The sequence below is a fragment of the Castanea sativa genome, chromosome 12, assembly GCF_040712315.1.
Source record: "Castanea sativa cultivar Marrone di Chiusa Pesio chromosome 12, ASM4071231v1".
NCBI lineage: Eukaryota > Viridiplantae > Streptophyta > Magnoliopsida > Fagales > Fagaceae > Castanea > Castanea sativa.
The window spans coordinates 34748717-34767127 of NC_134024.1; the positions used below are offsets into that span (position 1 = coordinate 34748717).

General features: G+C 34.7%; 3 protein-coding genes across 10 annotated transcripts; 2 read left to right on the forward strand and 1 right to left on the reverse strand.

The window, feature by feature from the left end:
* Positions 1-1133: 1133 nt before the first annotated feature.
* On the forward strand, positions 1134-18166 carry LOC142619467 (dehydrodolichyl diphosphate synthase CPT3-like). 8 transcript variants are annotated; one of them, XR_012841490.1, is made up of 7 exons: positions 1134-2158; positions 3559-3602; positions 4757-5713; positions 6066-6262; positions 7273-7549; positions 10129-10275; positions 11140-15666. XR_012841490.1 is itself a non-coding variant. In XM_075792565.1 (3 exons), exons 2-3 carry the CDS (start codon positions 3597-3599, stop codon positions 5666-5668), a joined length of 918 nt encoding a protein of 305 aa, XP_075648680.1. In that variant the 5' UTR covers positions 1134-2158; positions 3559-3596; the 3' UTR covers positions 5669-5882. The 8 variants fall into 8 exon arrangements, 2 of the variants coding, with proteins under 2 accessions (XP_075648680.1, XP_075648682.1); XR_012841491.1 differs by having other exon boundaries at positions 10133-10275; XR_012841494.1 differs by lacking the exons at positions 7273-7549; positions 11140-15666 and adding an exon at positions 17778-18166.
* Positions 15668-16111, forward strand: LOC142620578 (ethylene-responsive transcription factor ERF096-like). Its single transcript, XM_075793935.1, has one exon. The coding sequence runs from the start codon at positions 15668-15670 to the stop codon at positions 16109-16111; it is 444 nt and encodes a 147-aa protein (XP_075650050.1).
* LOC142619468 (ethylene-responsive transcription factor ERF098-like) lies at positions 16966-17712 on the reverse strand. Its single transcript, XM_075792568.1, has one exon. It carries the CDS (start codon positions 17675-17677, stop codon positions 17225-17227), a length of 453 nt encoding a protein of 150 aa, XP_075648683.1. The 5' UTR covers positions 17678-17712; the 3' UTR covers positions 16966-17224.
* Positions 18167-18411: the final 245 nt, after the last annotated feature.

The following is an 18411-nucleotide window of genomic DNA, read 5'->3' on the forward strand; positions in this document are numbered from 1 at the left end:
TTCTGATCTATGATTCTTTCTTTCTCTCTCGGTCTGTGTATCTGATTCCCTTTTTTTATTTTTTTTATTTTTTATGATTGATGATTCTTTTTTTTTTTTTTTTGGGTTTTGGGTTTCAAAGAGAAGGGTCATGGGTCTTTCTTCATTGTGATCTATGATTCTTTTTTTTCTTTTTTTTTTTTAAATTTTTAAATTTTATCTTTTCTGATCGATGATTCTTTCTTTCTTTTTATGGGTTTTGGGTTTCGAAGAGAAGGGTCATGGGTCTTTCTTTTTTCTGATCTATGATTCTTCTAGTCTATGATTCTTTCTTTCTCTCGCGGTCTATGTATCTGATTCCTTTCTTCTTCTTCTTCTTCTTCTTTTTTTTTTTTTCTAATCAATGATTCTTTCTTTCTTTTTTTGGGTTTTGGGTTTCGAAGAGAAGGATCATGGGTGGTTTGGAAGAGAAAGGTTTTGGGTTTGGAAGAGAAGCCGTTTGCAGACTTGTAGTATAGGAAAGGAAGAAGGAAAAGAAAATGGTTTTAACGGCCGTTTGTTTGAGATGTTAAATTTGATAGATGTCAAAATTTTAAGTAGGGAACCTAAGGTATTGTACCTAAGTTTTGCCCTATTTTTAATATCATAATTCTCCTTAAACTTTGAAATCGAGCAGTTTCGTTTTAGAAATGAAAAAAAATACACTCATTCCGTTATTCTCTCGCTTAAACATATATTTTAATTCTTAGAATATTTTATTGTGCAATACCTAAAATAACCTCAATTAAAAATAAAAATACTTAGGGAGTGTTTGGTAGAGTAGTTTGAGATGAGATTTTTGTAGTTTTTTAAAATACGTGTAGGTAAAAAAGTGTGCGAAAAAATGTGTAATGTTGTTTAAAATGTAAAAATGTGAGTTTGAAATGGTATAACAAACATGCCCTTAAAATGTAAAACTTGGGTAAATTAATCTCAAGTTTATTTTTGTTAGTAATATTATTTACGTAGCTAATGAAATAATGATCTAACATTATTTTTTAATGGTGTGGCATTTCATTTTTATTTATTAAAAAAAATCACAAAAGTGAATTTACATGTAAGAAACGAATTGACCGGTTACAAATTCAAATCAAAACTCCATTTGAAATATGATGTAAGATTTGTGAACCCACGAGCACGAGTGATAGATTAAACTCAAGCCCTAGCCGCCTCCCTCCGACAGCCATTGACACGGTGGTCTCCTCCCTCACATCGCTCACACAGTCTCGCCGTTCCTCCCTCCTCCTTGTCTCAAGAATTACACTTTTTCCTACGGTTGTGCAACTCAGTTCCATTTTAGATTTTACATATTCTGATATTCATGTATTTTAATTTGGACTAGTTTTCTCTATATATTTGGTTGAAACTGCGCCAAAGCCAAATCCGAGTACAAGTACAGTATGCCACACATTTTGTATCTGATTTTGTGCAATTGCTGAATATCTGTCATTTACTTTAGATGATTATTTTTTTGCTTTGCACGATTCGAATTTGTGATATTAATTTGATGCCTGAGTTAGCAATTGCTTAGTCGGATTTGTTCTTTAATTTATTCTCATTTTGATTCCAAGAATCGGGTGGTACATTTTATTTATGAATGAGGTTCTGCCAAATGATTGATACTGTCATTTTCCATTTACGCTTGTCGGGCTTGAGTTTCTTGTAGTTTATTTTATTGTAATAATTCCTTTTTTCCACGTCTACTATTCTATCCGTTTTGGTTGAGTTTGTGCGATTTATAATTGGCTTCTATCCAATTTGATTGGATTGGTGTAAATTAGACCAAAATTTACCCACTTTAATTGAACTTAAATCCACCAAATTATTATTTGAATTAAATAGGTATTAACCTTGTTAGACTCAATGATTATTGGTGGGTTTTAACTAAAAACCCATTAAGCCCGTTTAACCCAAAAACAGTATACCCAAATCCAAGTCAGTCCTTTAAAAAAAAAAAAAAAAAAAAAAAAACCCTCATGTTTCAGAGTTTCACGAGGGTTTTCATTTTCCTTCATTTTCGCGGCCTCCAATAACGTCCTAATTGGAAACCCAACAGCTTCAGCAGGTTCAAAGCTTCGGAGATTCCTGGGAATCGCTTGTCATTTCTCTCAGATCTTCGTCTCCTCAGGAAGCCCACCTGGTAATTTTCAAATTTCAGTCTTTTTTCTTTCTTTCTATTCACTACTTTGCACTGTTTGGTCTCTGAGAAAGTGAGAGAAAAGAAAGGAAATATGAAAATTTGAAACTTTTATCATAAAATGGAAGGTGAATTTTTTTTTTTTTTTTTTTTTTCTGGGTAAGTTTCTATCTTCCTTACGTTTACACAGTAACCAAAGGGAGCATTGAATAGAAACAATAGAGGATTTTTTTCCGCCCAAGTTTCTGAAAACTTTGGTTCATAAATATGTGATTTTTACATGAAAGTTTGAGCTTTTCTGTAATTTGTGATCAGTGGCCAATGTATTGGTATTGAACCATAAACTGAAAGTTGTGTCTGTGACTGTGAGCCTGTGAGAGTGTGAGTCTGCTACCGGTCATAAAGTAAGAATGTCGTGTTTGGAATGTGAATAGTTTGCAAGCATTGAGTCCTGGTATATTTGTGATATTTCATGCGAACTTTTTATTACTGTAATCCCATATTGTCATAGTTTTCAAATTCGCAGTTATACCCATAATATCCAATTATTTGAGTGGTCAGGTTTTGGAATGGATGAGAATTTGCTAATTGGTTATGGATGAGAATTTACTTGTATATTTTCATTATCTTTGTCCATTTCTTCTAGGCATATTGCATATACCTATATTGTGATGCTATGGTGATTCTACAGTCTGGTTTTGTATATAGTGTTTGACCATAGATTTGGCCTATTTAAACAAACTCAATCTTTCCCTTTCTGAATGGTTCAAAATGCTGAGTTTTTTTTTTATTTTTTTATTTATTGTTGTTGGTTTTTTTTTCCTTTACATTTTAGACATGGATTCAATGAATGAAGAAAATGATGAGTATGGTGATACTGTTTCAAGTGCTCCAAAAAGAATGATGTGATGTTTAAATTAGCATGTTCATGGGAAAATTTGTAAAGGAAACTTGGGTGATTATGATTTTGGTTTTAGCTGTTAGTTGTCACTTTGTACAGACTGAGCTTATTTCTTTGTGTTTGGGTTGCTTAGTTGTACATTCATAACTAGAAGGTGATGCAGTCTTATCTTTCCGATTGATAAGGATAAGGTATTATTCAAAAATTGCATATGGGTTCTCTGCTCTTGTCAATTGATAATAGATGTACAAGAATGTTTCCCAGTTGTTATGGCTTTTCCTCATCTTTTAAGGTGCCACATTTTATGCAAGCTATCTGAAGGATTAGAATGTTCTTTTTAGGTTGTCTTGCACTTAATGTAGGAGAATATATGAATGTAACAGGTATATATGTAACCAAATTACAATAGTGTCTTTGATAAATTAGATTGTGTTATTCTATTATTTAAAATCTGTGTCACTCTTAATATATATTATAATAATATAGACCTGGTTTGAATCAGGCTTGCTGCTCCTTACCTTGGGCTGGAAAAGGAAATAGATGAAGGTAGGCCTGAAGTAACAAAAGTTTGTAACCCAATAATATTAACAGCTTGCATTAGGCCTATAAGGCTTTACCAGTAATTAGAAATTTTGTAAATCAGAGAGTTGATTCTTAATTTTAAATTCTTGAGAACTTTGAAATCAACCAGTATAAAAAACCGATCAAAAAACAAAAAAACCGATCAAGAAACGTATATAGCTTGAAATCCTGCTACTTCACACATGCATTAGACAATGAGTGTTGGACAATAGCCTATAGAATTCCTCTAGAAATGTGGTTCTAAAAGTCTATCTTCAATATGTTTTAGATACTCAAGTCTATACAAAAAGTCTATTTTTTTAGAGTTTCTCAAAAAAAAAAAAAAAAAAAAATGTAACAAAAAATGACAAATCTGAAAAGAAAAAAAAGAAAAAGAAAATGTATATGAAAGCTGCCAGTATACTTCACGTTAGTCTTAAATGTGAATGTCACACTGTAAAGGTGCATGTTCGTTTGTCTAGTTTAATGTGAGGTTTGGTTGTTCTTTGCTTATGATGTTTGTTGCATTTAGTTTGAGTATATTTTCTTTTTTTCTTGTTCTTCTGCTATCGGATTGAACCGGTAAAATGTTGAGTTGTTGTTCTTGCTAATAATGTTTTGATGCATTGGGAGAGTGTTAGTCCAAGGTTGTCTGTATTTTAATTACTTAGTTTGTCTTTTGTTTATAGTATCATGGTTTGGGGTCATGTTCTAGGTCCAATTATGCGTGATTTGTGCATGACTCAATAATGGTAGATGGCTTGTTTTCCACGTAAATTGGAACAAGAAATGTGTAATGCATATAGTTTGTAGCTGCTACACATGGCACTCAGACTTTCCCTTTCTCTAAATTGCTCAAGTTGCTTTTTGACTTACTTATCAAGCTTGGCAGCCAGTCCATATTATCTTGCTCAAACAGCTCCCCCCCGATCATAGAAAATGTGGTACCTCTTATAAAGAATGTTTATTAGTCTGATCATAGGTCTCTAAACAGCTAGTGAGCTCTTGTAATTAACAGCCAATACACACTGCCATATTTGGCGTATTAATTTATACAAATTTATTTGTGTGGGCTTTCTGATTATGTAACTTTGCTATTTTAACCAAATTAAACTGAATTTTGCTTTTTGTATTGACAGGTCTTTTTGGGAGATTTAGTGCTTATACAAGGTTCTATAATGAAGAAAGATGGTAGGAGTAGAATAAACTGCATCTTTGAGAACTTTGTTACTTTCCTCCGCAAATGTACTTTTCGTGTTCTCTCTGTTGGTCCCATTCCTGAACATATTGCATACATCATGGATGGAAATCGTAGATATGCAAAAAAGCAGAATTTGATTGAAGGGACTGGACATAGAGTTGGATTTTTGGCTCTCATGTCCATGCTTAAGTATTGCTATGAGATGGGTGTGAGATATGTAACAATTTATGCCTTCAGCATTGATAATTTCAAACGACGTCCTGAAGAAGTTCAATCTTTGATGGATCTGATGCAGGAAAAAATTGAAGGGTTGATGGAGGAAGAGAGCATAGTAAATCGCTATGGGGTTAGGGTGCACTTTTTGGGGAACCTAAAATTGTTGAGTGAACCTGTCAGATTGGCAGCAGAGAGGGCAATGGTGGCCACTGCCAATAACTCCAAGGCGGTCTTGTCAATATGTGTTGCCTACAATTCGACCAATGAGATTGTGCATGCTGTAGAAAAAGCATGTGAAGAAAAGTGGGAGGAGATTAGTTTACTGAATGCAAGTGGATCTGGGTATGGCTTAATAGGACTTGAATGTATTGAAAAGGATGAAGGGGAGAACCTTATTAAATTAATAGATATTGAAAAGCATATGTATGTGTCAGTTGCACCTGATCCTGATATCTTAATCCGTACTTCTGGTGAGACTCGCTTAAGTAATTTTCTTCTCTGGCAGAGTGCATACTGTTACTTGTACTCAACACCTGTCCTTTGGCCAGAGATTGGTTTTCGGCATCTCCTTTGGGCAATCTTAAACTTCCAACGGAATCACTTTTATTTGGAGAAGAAAAGGAAACAATTGTAAATCTTGCAGTGGGTGGCTATCTGCCTTTGGGACAACAATATGATGGTACCAGTTGATTCTTTTTCTTCAATCAAATTTTGTAACAAAATCGGATATGAACATGGACTGGGGCCTTTTTATTTTTTTTTTTCAGTGTTCTTGTCCCTGTAGTTTCTTGAGGAATGTAGAAAGTGTACGGATATTTTCTTTTAATACCATATGATGTGTTGTGGTCTGCCAAATGTTTTAGATGATGAGCAGTTCTGGTGGCACAACTTGTGGCACAACTTGTGCCACAAGTTGTGGCACCAGACTTTTTCCTAGAGGAGTTGTGCCACAAGTTGTGGCACCAGACTTTTTCCTAGATGATACATTGATGTATATAATTGCTATTGTCATTGTGATGTAATTGTGACAGATGCTTTGATTGGAACAAAGGAGATCATTGCATTAATGTACATTCTTGTCTGGCATGCGATGATGTGTTGTATTGGAAACAAATTATGCAATCTGGATGTGGGAACATTGAGGAAGAGGACCATGTTTACTATGAAGTCATATATCGAGGCTAGCTAAGCACGTCTTAATGATTTCTTGTTATGCATTTTTTCAATGGTACTATCATTCTACAACTTTTTATAATTCAATTTTATTTTATTTTATTTTATATATTTTTTTATATAATGGAATTGATTAGCTTTTTCATCATCATCAGATTTTAAGTTCTTACTATCTGTAATTGTAGGTTTGATTTACAAATATCTGTGCTTGTTGAAATTTGGTACAATGTTTTAATGAGAGCTATAAAAAAAAATTCTTAAATAATTGAGTTAAGAAACTGTTTTTACAACATACTTTATACCTCCTGAGCTAACAATTACCTTTTTATTAGTGGGAAAAACAAACAATTGTTTTTGCTTTATTCAACATTGGTCTGCATCACAATTTGAGCATTCTTATTTGTAGGACAAACAAGAAAATACTATCTCTGTAGGCTTGATTTGGATATAGGTTTTAATTCGTTTAATGCAATCCAACAGTGAATGGAGGGGCATACTTACCCTAGTACACCTTATAGGTACAGAAATTTTGCTTTCCTTATCCAAAAAAAAAAAGAGAAAGATCATAACTTATAGTTTTTAGGTCATGAAGTCTGTAAGAGTTATTGCCATGAGAAATGAAAATGTTTTGAAATTAAATATTTTTAGGAATTTATTGTGTTTGGTGGTTGACTAATGTACAATATCTCATTTGGAAGTTAAAATGAAACTAGATATCATTGTTGACCACTACCATGCAAAGAACATGTGATGTGCATGGACCAGAAACCTTGGTGAAGGCCATAGAAGAGTTGGTCATGGTGTTGGCCCTAGTTGAAATCAGGTGATATTGGTGTTTTGGTGGTGGGAATGGGGATGTATACAGTGTGGTGGTGATTTTAGCATGATACCACTTAAAGTGTGAGGTGGTGGAAAGTGTTGTTGGCAACTTAATGTTCTACGTCAGCATCATTTTACTGATCTGATTGTGGAGACTCATCTGTAAATTGTCTTTGATTTTTTTTTTCAGGTCTCTAGTTGCTTGAGTAATGGTTCTCTCACTATATGCAGTTTTTGCCATTTCAGGGGCATTGCAGTATACATGAGTTCATGTTGTATGTTTCAGCAGTGCCAATGATATTTAGGGAAATATCATTTGAATGAGTCTCAACCCATTGCAGATCTTGTTACCTTTTAGGTTGTCATTATTTATGCCTAATTGTAAACTATTGCATGTTTTCTATCAATAATCCCTTTTAGATCCCATACGTTTATCAGTGTCTTGAGTGCTTTTCTTGCTAGGAACATTAGCTGACTTGCTGAAACATTGGGATGCAAGTGCTGTGCTGCTATTTCAGACTAGGTAAACTGCTATCACTTGTAAAGCCAAAACAAAGTTCAAATAGATTTGGAGGGGAGAAAGGAAAAAGGGGGGGGGGTGGAGGTAGGTGTGTGAGTCAGTGAACAAGTGTGTTCATTCTTTTTATTTATTTATTTTATTATATTTTTTTCCTGGGGGGAGGGGGGTTAAAACCTGGTACATGCGTGTTTTTGTGGTTTTTAGGATGCAAGGACTGTGATGATGGTTTAAAGAATATTTTGGACTGAAAATAAAATAGATTTGAAGGAGGGGAGAAAGGGGGGAGGCATGTGGGTGGGTGCACGTGTGTTCATTTATTATTATTATTATTATTATTTGGATGGGTGGGGGGGAAGGGAGGGGTGTGGTTGGGGGTTTTAGAACCTGGTGCCTGTGCCTTTTGTGGCTTTTGCTGATGTTCTTTATTAGTGATATATGGGTGCACTTCATTACTCTTATTTTTCCCCACATAATATTTGGGCTTCCTGCGTATTTTCAGCACCTACTCAGCATAGTTAATTTTGGCAATTGGGATCAAGGAGCAAGGCTTTTTGCATCCCTACTGTTTTGGTTTTCTGTTATTGTCAATGGAAATCCAAATTTTTCCTTTGACAGCCATAGAGGAATATGTCAAGGTGGCCCTCTTTCCCTATTGTTTTTCGTACTAGTTGTGGAGGCTTTTAGTAGGTTGATGACTAAGGAGAAGGCAAGAGGTTTTATTGATGGTTTTTCTATGTCTTTAGGAAATACTAAGGCTTTGATGAAATGACACTTGCCAAGGAGAAGGCAAGAGGTTTTATAGATGGTTTTTCTATGTCTTTAGGAAATACTAAGGCTTTGATGAAATGACACTTGCCTTTTGCCAATGAGATATATATATATATATATATATATATATATATATATATATATATATTTGTGATGCAGATGTCAATTTGATTCACCATTTGAGATGTATTATGTTATGGTTTGAGGCTATATATGTATGAGGATAAATTTTACCAAAAAAGAGATGGTGCCTGTAGGGATGGTCACAGAGGCAGAGGTCTTGGCTAACACTTTGGGCTTTTTAAGGTCTCTTCTCTTTGAATGAAATATTTGGGACTCCCTCTTGGGGCTCATTTTAAAGCTAGCAATATATGGGATGGCATAATAGAGAAGATGGAAAAGAGATTGGCCGGTGGAAGAAACTTTATCTATCAAAGGGAGGATGCCTCACACTAATTAAGAGTACGCTCTTCATTCTCCCTAATTTTTGGTTGTGTTGGTTTCCATACCTGTTAGTGTGGCTAATAAATTGAAAACTATAAAAAGTGATTTCTTATGGGGTTTTTATTGGGGATGAGCATCAGTTCCATATGGTGAAGGTCTACAATGTGTAGCCTGATCCAAAGTGGGCATTTGGGTACTAGATAACGAAGAACCTCATTTTTAACCAAGCCTTTCATGGTAAATGATTGTGGCATTATGTGGTAGAAAGGGACTCATTGTGGAGGAAAGTGATTGATCACAAATATGATACTGGTAGGGGTGATTGGTGTTCTGGCATTGTCAAAGCTCCTTATGGGTTGGTTTGTGGAAATATATTAAATAAATGGTTGGAATAAATTTGCCTCTTAGATTCTGTAGGAGATGTCTCTAAAATTTTGTGTTGGAAGAATCATTGGACTAGCAATTGAATTTTCAGAAACAAATATACTGAGGTTAGTTTAGGGAATGCACGGTCTGCCCCCTTTCCTTGGCAGTATTTTTGGAGAGGTAGAGCCTACCTAGGAGTGACTTTCTTCATGCGGACTGTAGTAGTGAGAAAATTTTTGACAACAGATAATTTATAATAGAAGGAAATTATGATTGCGGGCTGATGTTGTATATGTAAGTCCAATGGAGTCTGTGGACCATCTTCTTCTACATTGCCTTGTTGCTATGGATCTGTGGTATGATGGTATCTATTACTATGCCTATTTTGTGTTACGTGGGTAATGCCCAGTTTAGTACTTGCTATGTTGGAGTCTTGGAAGGAGACATTGGGCGATCTAAGAAGTGGGGAAGCATTGGGAACAGGTCCTTATGTTGCATGTAGTGCATTTGGAAAGAGAGGACTCTCCATACTTTTGAGGGGGAGTTATCCTTGCCTCACTGTAAGTTCCTCTTTCTGAACACCCTTTACAAGTGGAGTTCAAAATTCCATACTTTCTCCATGACTTCTTTCATGAATTTTTTAGATGCTTTGCCTTTTAGTCTATTGTCTCTTGCCCTTTGTATTGTTATTATATCTCTTCGCTTCTTTCTGTTTATTCTTTGCTATTCTGTTGTCTACATCCTATGTTTAAGAATAGTGCTTTTAATAATTTTTATGTTACTTATAAAAAAAAGTGGTGGATAGCAGTAATATTTTAGTCAAATATATTCTTTGTCATGCTCTTTATACAATAATCAGATTATGCTTTAACAGGATTCTTCTTTTGTTCAACTATATTAAAGGCTTTAACATTCCTGTATCTGTTACAATTACAATCTGCATAATGAGTTTCAGCTGCTGATAATCTTTTATTTATTTTTTTGTTCCTTCTATGTACTTTTAGCTAGGTTCATGGACAAGGAGAAATATGAAAGGGAACCGTAATGGAACAAAGTTAACTTCATTGAAATTTTCCTGAAGCAGAAGAATAAAAGATGCCTTTTTTAGCTGTCCAAACTCCAAAATAAGTTATAAGCAGACCTATCTTGAGGTTAGCCCTTTTCTCCTTATTTAGAATTCATATCACTGATTGTGCTTTTTTTGTTTTTTAGATTATCAATTGTATGTGATTTTATTTTTCCTTGGAAAGTGATATCTATTGCTTTTTGAAATTCATCTTTTTTTATTTTCAGTAAACAATTTTCTTTATCTTTTATTAGTTAACACATGTAAAGAGTAGTAATTGGCATCATCAAATTTGCTTGGTATGTAGAATGTCTTGTTTGACAAGACTATAAAAGATCTCACTCAAAGCTATCAATGTGTTAGCGGTTGGCATTATTGAAGTTGCTTTGCATGTAGAATATCTTGTTTGACAAGACTACAAAAGATCTCACTCAAATCTATCAATGTGTTAGCACTTTGTTCACTGATAACTTAGTGCGTTTGGTTTGGCTTTTTCGGTAGAGCTTATTAGACTTTTATTTGCTTACATATAGCTTTTTAAAATCTCACATTATCTAGGTACTATTGTACTTTTACCAACTTTCAGCAAATTAGCAAAAAGCTACTCCAAACGCACACTTAGTTATTTTTTATCTATAGATTAGGCATATTTAAACTTCACTTGAAATTTCATGTCACACTGAAAAGGCAGCTTCCACCTCTTTTAAGATGATAATTTTCTTTTTAGATCATAATTAGCAGATCTATTGTTTGTCTTTTTAGTTATTTAAATGACTTGGTTGAACTTGATTAGTCTGTTCAAGGTTCATAACCGACCCCAAAATTTGTTACTAAAACTTGGTTGTTGTAGAGATAACAAATCACATGTGATTGTCCTTGGATAGTGACGTATGGGGTTTGTTGCTATTCTTTATTTTTTCTCAATAAATAGATGTTTGTTATCTGTCAGGGTGTAGCCTAGTGGTTGGAGGCTTGGGATGAGTTGGAGACCCAAACATCCTGGGTTTGATCCATACTATGAGTTCTCTTGGATTACCTAATACACGGTTCTAGCGGGTGGGATTGTGCATCTATGGTTTACTCTCATGGGGTGGGTCTAAAGGACCCTGCCTTGGTGCGGTTCCACGTCATTACCAAAAAAAATGTTAATTAATGTGAAGCATAAATTAGTGTTATCAGAGATGCGCTGGCAATAGGTTCCTAGGTGCCAGCCTTGGCAAGTCTACTTTTATAGTGTGGGGATGTAGTGGACTTTTTGTACTCCCAACTAGGTGATAATGCCTCATGCAAAATACTAGTGAGATGCATACTTGTAACTATTGTAACTATTTCGATGATGTTAATTATTTTTAATCTATAGATTAGACATTTTTAAGTTTTACTTGTAATTGCATGTTACACTGAAAAGGTGGATTCCGTCTCCAAGATGAAAACCTTGTTCTTAGAGCATAATTTGCAAAGCTATTGTTTGTCTATTTTGTTGGTCAGCCTTGATTAGTTTTTTGTTGAGGATACATAACTGACCCAAAAATATTGTTAGTAAAGCTTGGTAGTTTTTTTCTTTTTTCTTTTTTGAGAAGACTAAAGCTTGGTAGTTGTAGATGACAAATTAAATGTGTTTTCACTTGAATATTGATGAATATAGTTTGTTGAGATTCTTTTTGCAATAAATAGATGCTAGTTAATTAATGTGAAGAGTAAATTGTTTTTGTCAAAGATGCTTGCCATAGGAATCTAGCCTATCTAGGTGCTGTCCTTTGCAAGATATACTTATGTAGTGTGGGGATGATGTGGAGTTTTTTAACTAGGGAATAATTATCATGCTAAACACTGCCAGCGATGTTAATCCTTTGTATCTATAGATTAGGCATTTGAAAAGGTGGATTCCATCTCCAAGATGGTACACTTTATATTTAGATCATAATTTGCAGAGCTATTGTTCGTCATTTTGTGTTTATAGATTAGGTTTTTTTAAGCTGCACTTATAATTGCATGTTACGCCTTAAAATCGAATTCTGTCTCCAAGATGATACTCTTCTATTTAGATCATAACTTGCAGAGCTATTGTTTGTATTTTATGTTACTTAGATGACATGTGACTGACCATAATTAGTTTGTTGAGGATTCATAACTAGCCCCAAAATTTTGGTACTAAAGCTTTGTTGTTGTAGATGAAAAATTGCATGTGATTTGGATAGTTTCATATATGTTTTGGTGAGATTCTTTATTCTTTTTTCAATAAATAGATGTTAGTTAATTAATGTGGAGTAAATTGTTGTTGTCAAAGATGCTGCCATAGATGCTTAGGTGCTGACCTTGGCAAGAAATACTTTTGTGGAGTGGGGATGATGTGGATTTTTTGGACTCCCAACTAGTTAATAATGCTGATGCAAAACACTAGTGAACTATGCCGACAATGTTAATCTCTATCTTTTTATTTATTTATTTTTTGATAAGTAATGTTAATATAAATCAGGTAAAATTGATTATCATGAGTTGTGAATATAATCCATGGCACTGTCATTCCTGGACTGTGTTATTCATTATGACATGGTGGTTCAGATACTGAGGAAGCATTAGCAAGATGCCAGGGAAACTAATTCTATTGGGGGAGGGTTTTTTATTTTTATAACACTAGTGGAAAACTCCATAATTATAACTTTGTTTCCATGATGACTTTCCCATCTGGGCCCGAGCATTATTCCTGAATCAGCTATGTTTCGAGGGAACTAAACATAGCCCGATAATTGGGCTCAAAGGTGAAAAGAGCACTATATGTTTATAATTGTGATGGAGGATGATAATGTCAAATACTACCAAGCATTAATTAAATTAGTGGCTAGTATGCATTGGTAAACTATTGGGAACAATTCCTTGCTTTCCATTCTTTGATAGATTTTATTGTATGAGCTAGCAATTGAAATTCTCGATTTAGCTCTTTTCACATTTTGGGAGCTTTATGGAATCGTAGTTGAATATGGAAAGCTTGGCCTTAATGACATCTTTAATGAAGAACCATGTATAGGAAATTAGATCCATCTTATATCTTAGCCAACACTAGGTATTGACTTGACTATATCTAGAAATTCTAGACTAGTAGGACGACCGACCCCTTATTGAGGCTTCCAATGTGACAGTTGTTGGGGGAGAAGCAATATGTGAAACAAAGACCAATTACTTTGTTTTATAATAAAGTGCACAATCAGAAGACAAGACCATTATTTATTATGCCAAAAAACAAAGTATGATAGAATATCCTCAAAGATTGAGTAGGCACCCACTCGAAAACCTATAGATTTGGACATTGATTTAACCCGAGATAATTTAAGCCTATAGGGCCGACATAATTTACTACGCATATTATTAGCTACTTTAATGTTATTCAATCAGGCCATTTGAACATGTGCATATTACTGATTAAAATAAACTAGCTTGAAGGGCTTGTCTGAGTTTTAATGATAGCGACTATTACCCACCAGGCCGCCACCAGTCCAAACATGTCCATTTTGTATCAATATCACCACCTTCAGCGGAACTTTTGTTGCTAAGACTTTACTATTACTTTTTATTATTATTGTTGTTGTTGTTGATGTTGTTTTTATTTATTTATTTATTTATATAGGATAGATTTTTGATAGACACGATAAAATTTTAATTTATCATGTCCACTTTATGATGATTGCTCTTATCACTTGGTTAAGACTTCAATCGATTTTTGGTGCAGAAGATGTTTGAATTCCAAATTTTTTGTTCGAGGATAATAGGTTTTACCAATTGAGATATGATAGATTTGAATATATGATATATGTTCAATGATAATTATTCTTTATCATTAGACTAAGACACTAATTAATTTTTTATGTAGACAGAATTTGAACTTGAATATCTTATTCAATGATAATGGACTTTACCACTATTGTGTTGGGCATCAATTTGACATGTTTATATGTTGGTATTGGTGCATATTTAGCATTAGTATCTGGTGTGCTAAAAAAAGAAGAAACTATTTTAGCATACCAAAAAACTTGCTATTTTAGCGCATCATTTAACAATACACCTTCCATCTCATTTGTTATTTTAGCATACAAGTCATTAAAATCATATAAAATAATTTTAACAAAAACAAACCCACAACAACAACGATAAAAAACCACGACCACGGCCACCACAAAAACGACTGCCACAACCCATTAGATAAACCCATAGCCAAGAACTACTCCCACAACCACCACCGCAACTGGTAGCAAACCACTGCTAATCTTAATGCCACAGCCAAAGAAAACCTATAACAAAACACCATCGATCTTAGTCGATCTCAACACCACTGTAAAAAGAAAAAGAAAAGAAAAAACCCTTAGCAAACCACTGCCAATATTAACCCCATCGTGCGGATGACATCTTGGTTTGCTAGGAGAGAGAGAGAAGAAAAAAAGAAAAAGAAAAAAAAAAGAAAAAAAGGAGCGGATGCTACAGTAATCAGCTACGGGGAGTAGAGTGAAATTTTTTAGCAAATGGTATGCCGAATAAAGTCACTATTTGCTGTTTGTTGTCGGTAGGCTTTACAATTGTTCACCTCGCACCACCCTAGTTTGCTACACGCCAAATCCCATACTTCAGGACTAGCTGAACAAAATGGATACCTCAGTTATCAATCTAAATTATTGTGGGTCGTCCAGGCTCAGCAGTTGAAATGTTGGGCTTTAGGTATTAGTGGTGGCCTTGTGACATGCACTACATGAATTGATAAGACAATCCTTTTTCTTTATTGTGGTTTCCAGTTTTCATTACTGTATAGTGGTTTTGTTTTCTACTTTATATATTTTTCCTTCAATAGCTGTGAGTGCCTCAAGCCATCGACAAAGCAATCCTGCTGATAAAATATAATGCGTAAGCCAATGACTTCACCGGCAACCTCAAAACATGTCATTGACATCAAATTAATGATCTATAGATTTGCATTAGCTAAATTGAATTTTGTCCCTTTCAAATCCAATTCCAGCATCATATATTTTATACTTGCACCCTAGTTAGTACGTGGTAATAAGTTAGCAAAAGTAACCATGTAAATGTGATAATGAATTAGGTTGACAAAATTGCACGACCTTACCTTAGTTACCTATTCTATCCTATTATAATTAATTTATACGACATTAACATGATGAGAAATAGGGAAAGCTGATGAACCTGATTGCTTTGAACTTGTTTTTAGAAGAATATTAGATACGCTGATACACATAAATAATGAGAATTCCAAACAGGTAAACCTGCACAAAAAGTAGCCCCTTTAAAAAACCATAATCTCCTTGATTACACATACGTTGCACTTATAATTCAATCTCTATCAAAGAGTTCTTTAGCACGTTACAAAATTTTGCACACAATGTTACGTCAACTTCCACATTTTTGCCAAGCTAGGTCCATTTTCCACCCAGTATAAATGCTAAGATGACTCACCCAGCTGGACCATCTACCACCATATGGAAGAAGACTCCAAGGAGAAGGTGAAAAATGGAGAAAAAGATGTGCGATACCGGGGAGTAAGAAGGCGGCCATGGGGAAAATACGCAGCAGAGATTCGTGACTCGACTAAGCATGGAGGCCGCGTGTGGCTTGGGACTTTCAACACGGCAGGGGAGGCTGCTCGAGCTTATGATCATGCTGCCTTTGCAATGAGGGGTCACTTGGCCATTCTTAACTTCCCTGATGAACATCGTTTATCCCAAGTTGAATCCCCTCCTCCCACATCGACAACATCATCCTCAGCATTGTCACCATCTTCCAATTCCTCATCTTCATCATCAACATTCCAGAATATGGAAAGAACTAGGAGTGAGCAATTTGAGAAACAAGTTCTTGAGTTTGAGTATTTGGATGACAAGTTGTTGGAAGAACTTCTTGATATTGAAAACAAAACAAAGTGAGAGTGAAACTTTGTTGAACTTCAAAAAATTAACAAACAGTAACCTTTTTTTTTTTTGGGGGGGGGGGGGGGGGGTACTTTGTGGGGTACCATAATCAAATGGATTGGCTATACCTTTTGTAAGATAGTAGTGCTATATATTGTGGTTATCTTATTTCCTTTCGAATTATGTGGGGTTTGACATATTTGGACAAATTATGAAACTATCACTTGTTCTGAGTGCTCTTTGCATTGTCAAATTAGAGCCTTACTAGTGTATTATATTAGCCATAGATTATATCTTTATCTTTGTTTATGTAGCTGTTGTCGTTTTTTAATATAAGCGGCACATAACGGTAAAAGAAAGAATATCATTTCCAAGGCCCATGTAATGGTCTGGTTGACTTCTGCTCTTGTATGGCATCACTTTTGGCCGTCTGTTATCTTGATCTAAGCAGCTCAATGATTCGACTTATGTTGTTTTAGAAGGAAGCAGATGTCTTTTTTTTATTCCTTATAAAAAAATATTAAATTTATTTTATTTAAAAAAAATTATTATTAGAAGTCATTGGTTGAAGTATCTCTAGCTTGTACGCATCCATGTATCAGGCTGCTTTGGATGCAGTTTTTTCTGACTCTTGTTGTTGTAAAGTATTGTTAAATAAGAAATAGCTTTTGGTACAGCAGTAAAGGCACTGAGGCACACTCCGGTCAATAAAATTGGGCTAAAAGTAACAGAACTTGAAGCTATCCTAAGACTGACAAATTCAGTCAACAACTTGAAGTCTAACCAAAACCTGGTTGTGCCCTGAGTTTTTGTTCTTTGACCTTAAAAAAAAAAAAAAAAAGGGAGAGAGAGAGATAGAGAACCCTGTATAATGATAATAAGAGGCATTTTTTATTAGGATGAAATGAAATTAAAAAAATTAAATAAAAAAAAACCTCCAAAAGAGGAAGAGGAGGGAAAGAAAACCCTGTAAAAGGGTGGAATCTGAGAATAAACTTCCATATTCTCTCTCACACATATATATACATAAAAGGTGAATAAAAAACAAACAAGAAAATAGAAAAAACATCAGTCATACATTGGCCAAAAAAATACATGTCCTTTTCTTAATGAACCAGTCACATATTTTCAGTTGCCAAACCCTTTGCCTACATCCCCAGGTGTTTCCAGAAGCTCATCCAACAACTTATTGTCCAAATACTCAAACTCTATAACCTCCCCTTCTTGTCCAGTGGATGAACTCACTTTGCCAAAACTCTTGCCATGAGCTGAAGAAGAAGAAAAAGAAGAGGAGGAAGGAAAAGTTCTCGAATTTGAAGAAGAAGAGCTGGGATTTTGATATTGGTACTCATTTGGGAAGTTGAGGATAGCTAAATGACCTCGAAAACCGAAGGCGGCTCGATCATATGCTCTTGCTGCTTCTTCAGCTGTATCAAATGTCCCTAACCATAGTCTTGCTCCATTTCTTGAAGGGTCACGTATCTCTGCTGCAAATTTACCCCATGGTCTTCTACGAATCCCTCTGTACCTTACTTCATTGCTATTTCCCTTTTCTTCATTCCCTACTCTCTTACTATTCATGTTTGTGCTTTGTGTTTCAAAGATAAAATGTGACATGTTACATCACATGGTACTATATATATTGCAACGTTTGTAATGGAATTTCTTTTCTCTTTGCTAGGAAGCTTCCTCAAAGAAGTACAACAAGATTTCGATTCTTCCAGAATATATGAAATGCTTTTGAATATACTATGGTCTCGTTATCCTGATTGGTAAACCATATGGTCATAGCCACGTTTGTAAAGCAAATTCGCTTTGGAGATGCATGCACGTGTGGGTTATAAGCCCAAATACATGTTCCATGGGTCATTTGGTCAGAGATGAATCCACTTTGGTTGACTTGACTTGTTCCATGGGTCATTTGTGTTTGTACTTTGTAGCCTCCATAACAGTTTGTGGATATTGGAGTAATGAACAAGCTTGACAATGGTGATGACCACAAGCTTGGGCATTATTGTCCTTCCTTCTTGCCTTGTGCTTGGTGTTTCCTTGCTTATAAATGTTATTTATAAATAAAAAAAGTGGCAGGTGAGTGGAGAATACGTTTAAAAAGAAAACCATTAAAGTTAGGAATGGTAAAAAAGTGTGTTCATTTCTCAACTTAAATTCATTATATATAGCCAATAAAAGAAAAAGAAAAAAAGAAATCGTTTCAAATCACTCTAAATTAAGTCTGTTAGATTTATTTGAAGCAACCAATGGTTGTTCAACTACCTTTGCCTATAATTGTAGTTGCGTTATTGCTAGATTCCGAC

Excerpts from the sequence above, each read along its gene's own strand:
- LOC142620578 (XM_075793935.1), top strand. The coding sequence starts at position 15,668 with ATGGAAGAAGACTCCAAGGAGAAGGTGAAAAATGGAGAAAAAGATGTG.
- LOC142619468 (XM_075792568.1), bottom strand. The coding sequence starts at position 17,677 with ATGAATAGTAAGAGAGTAGGGAATGAAGAAAAGGGAAATAGCAATGAA.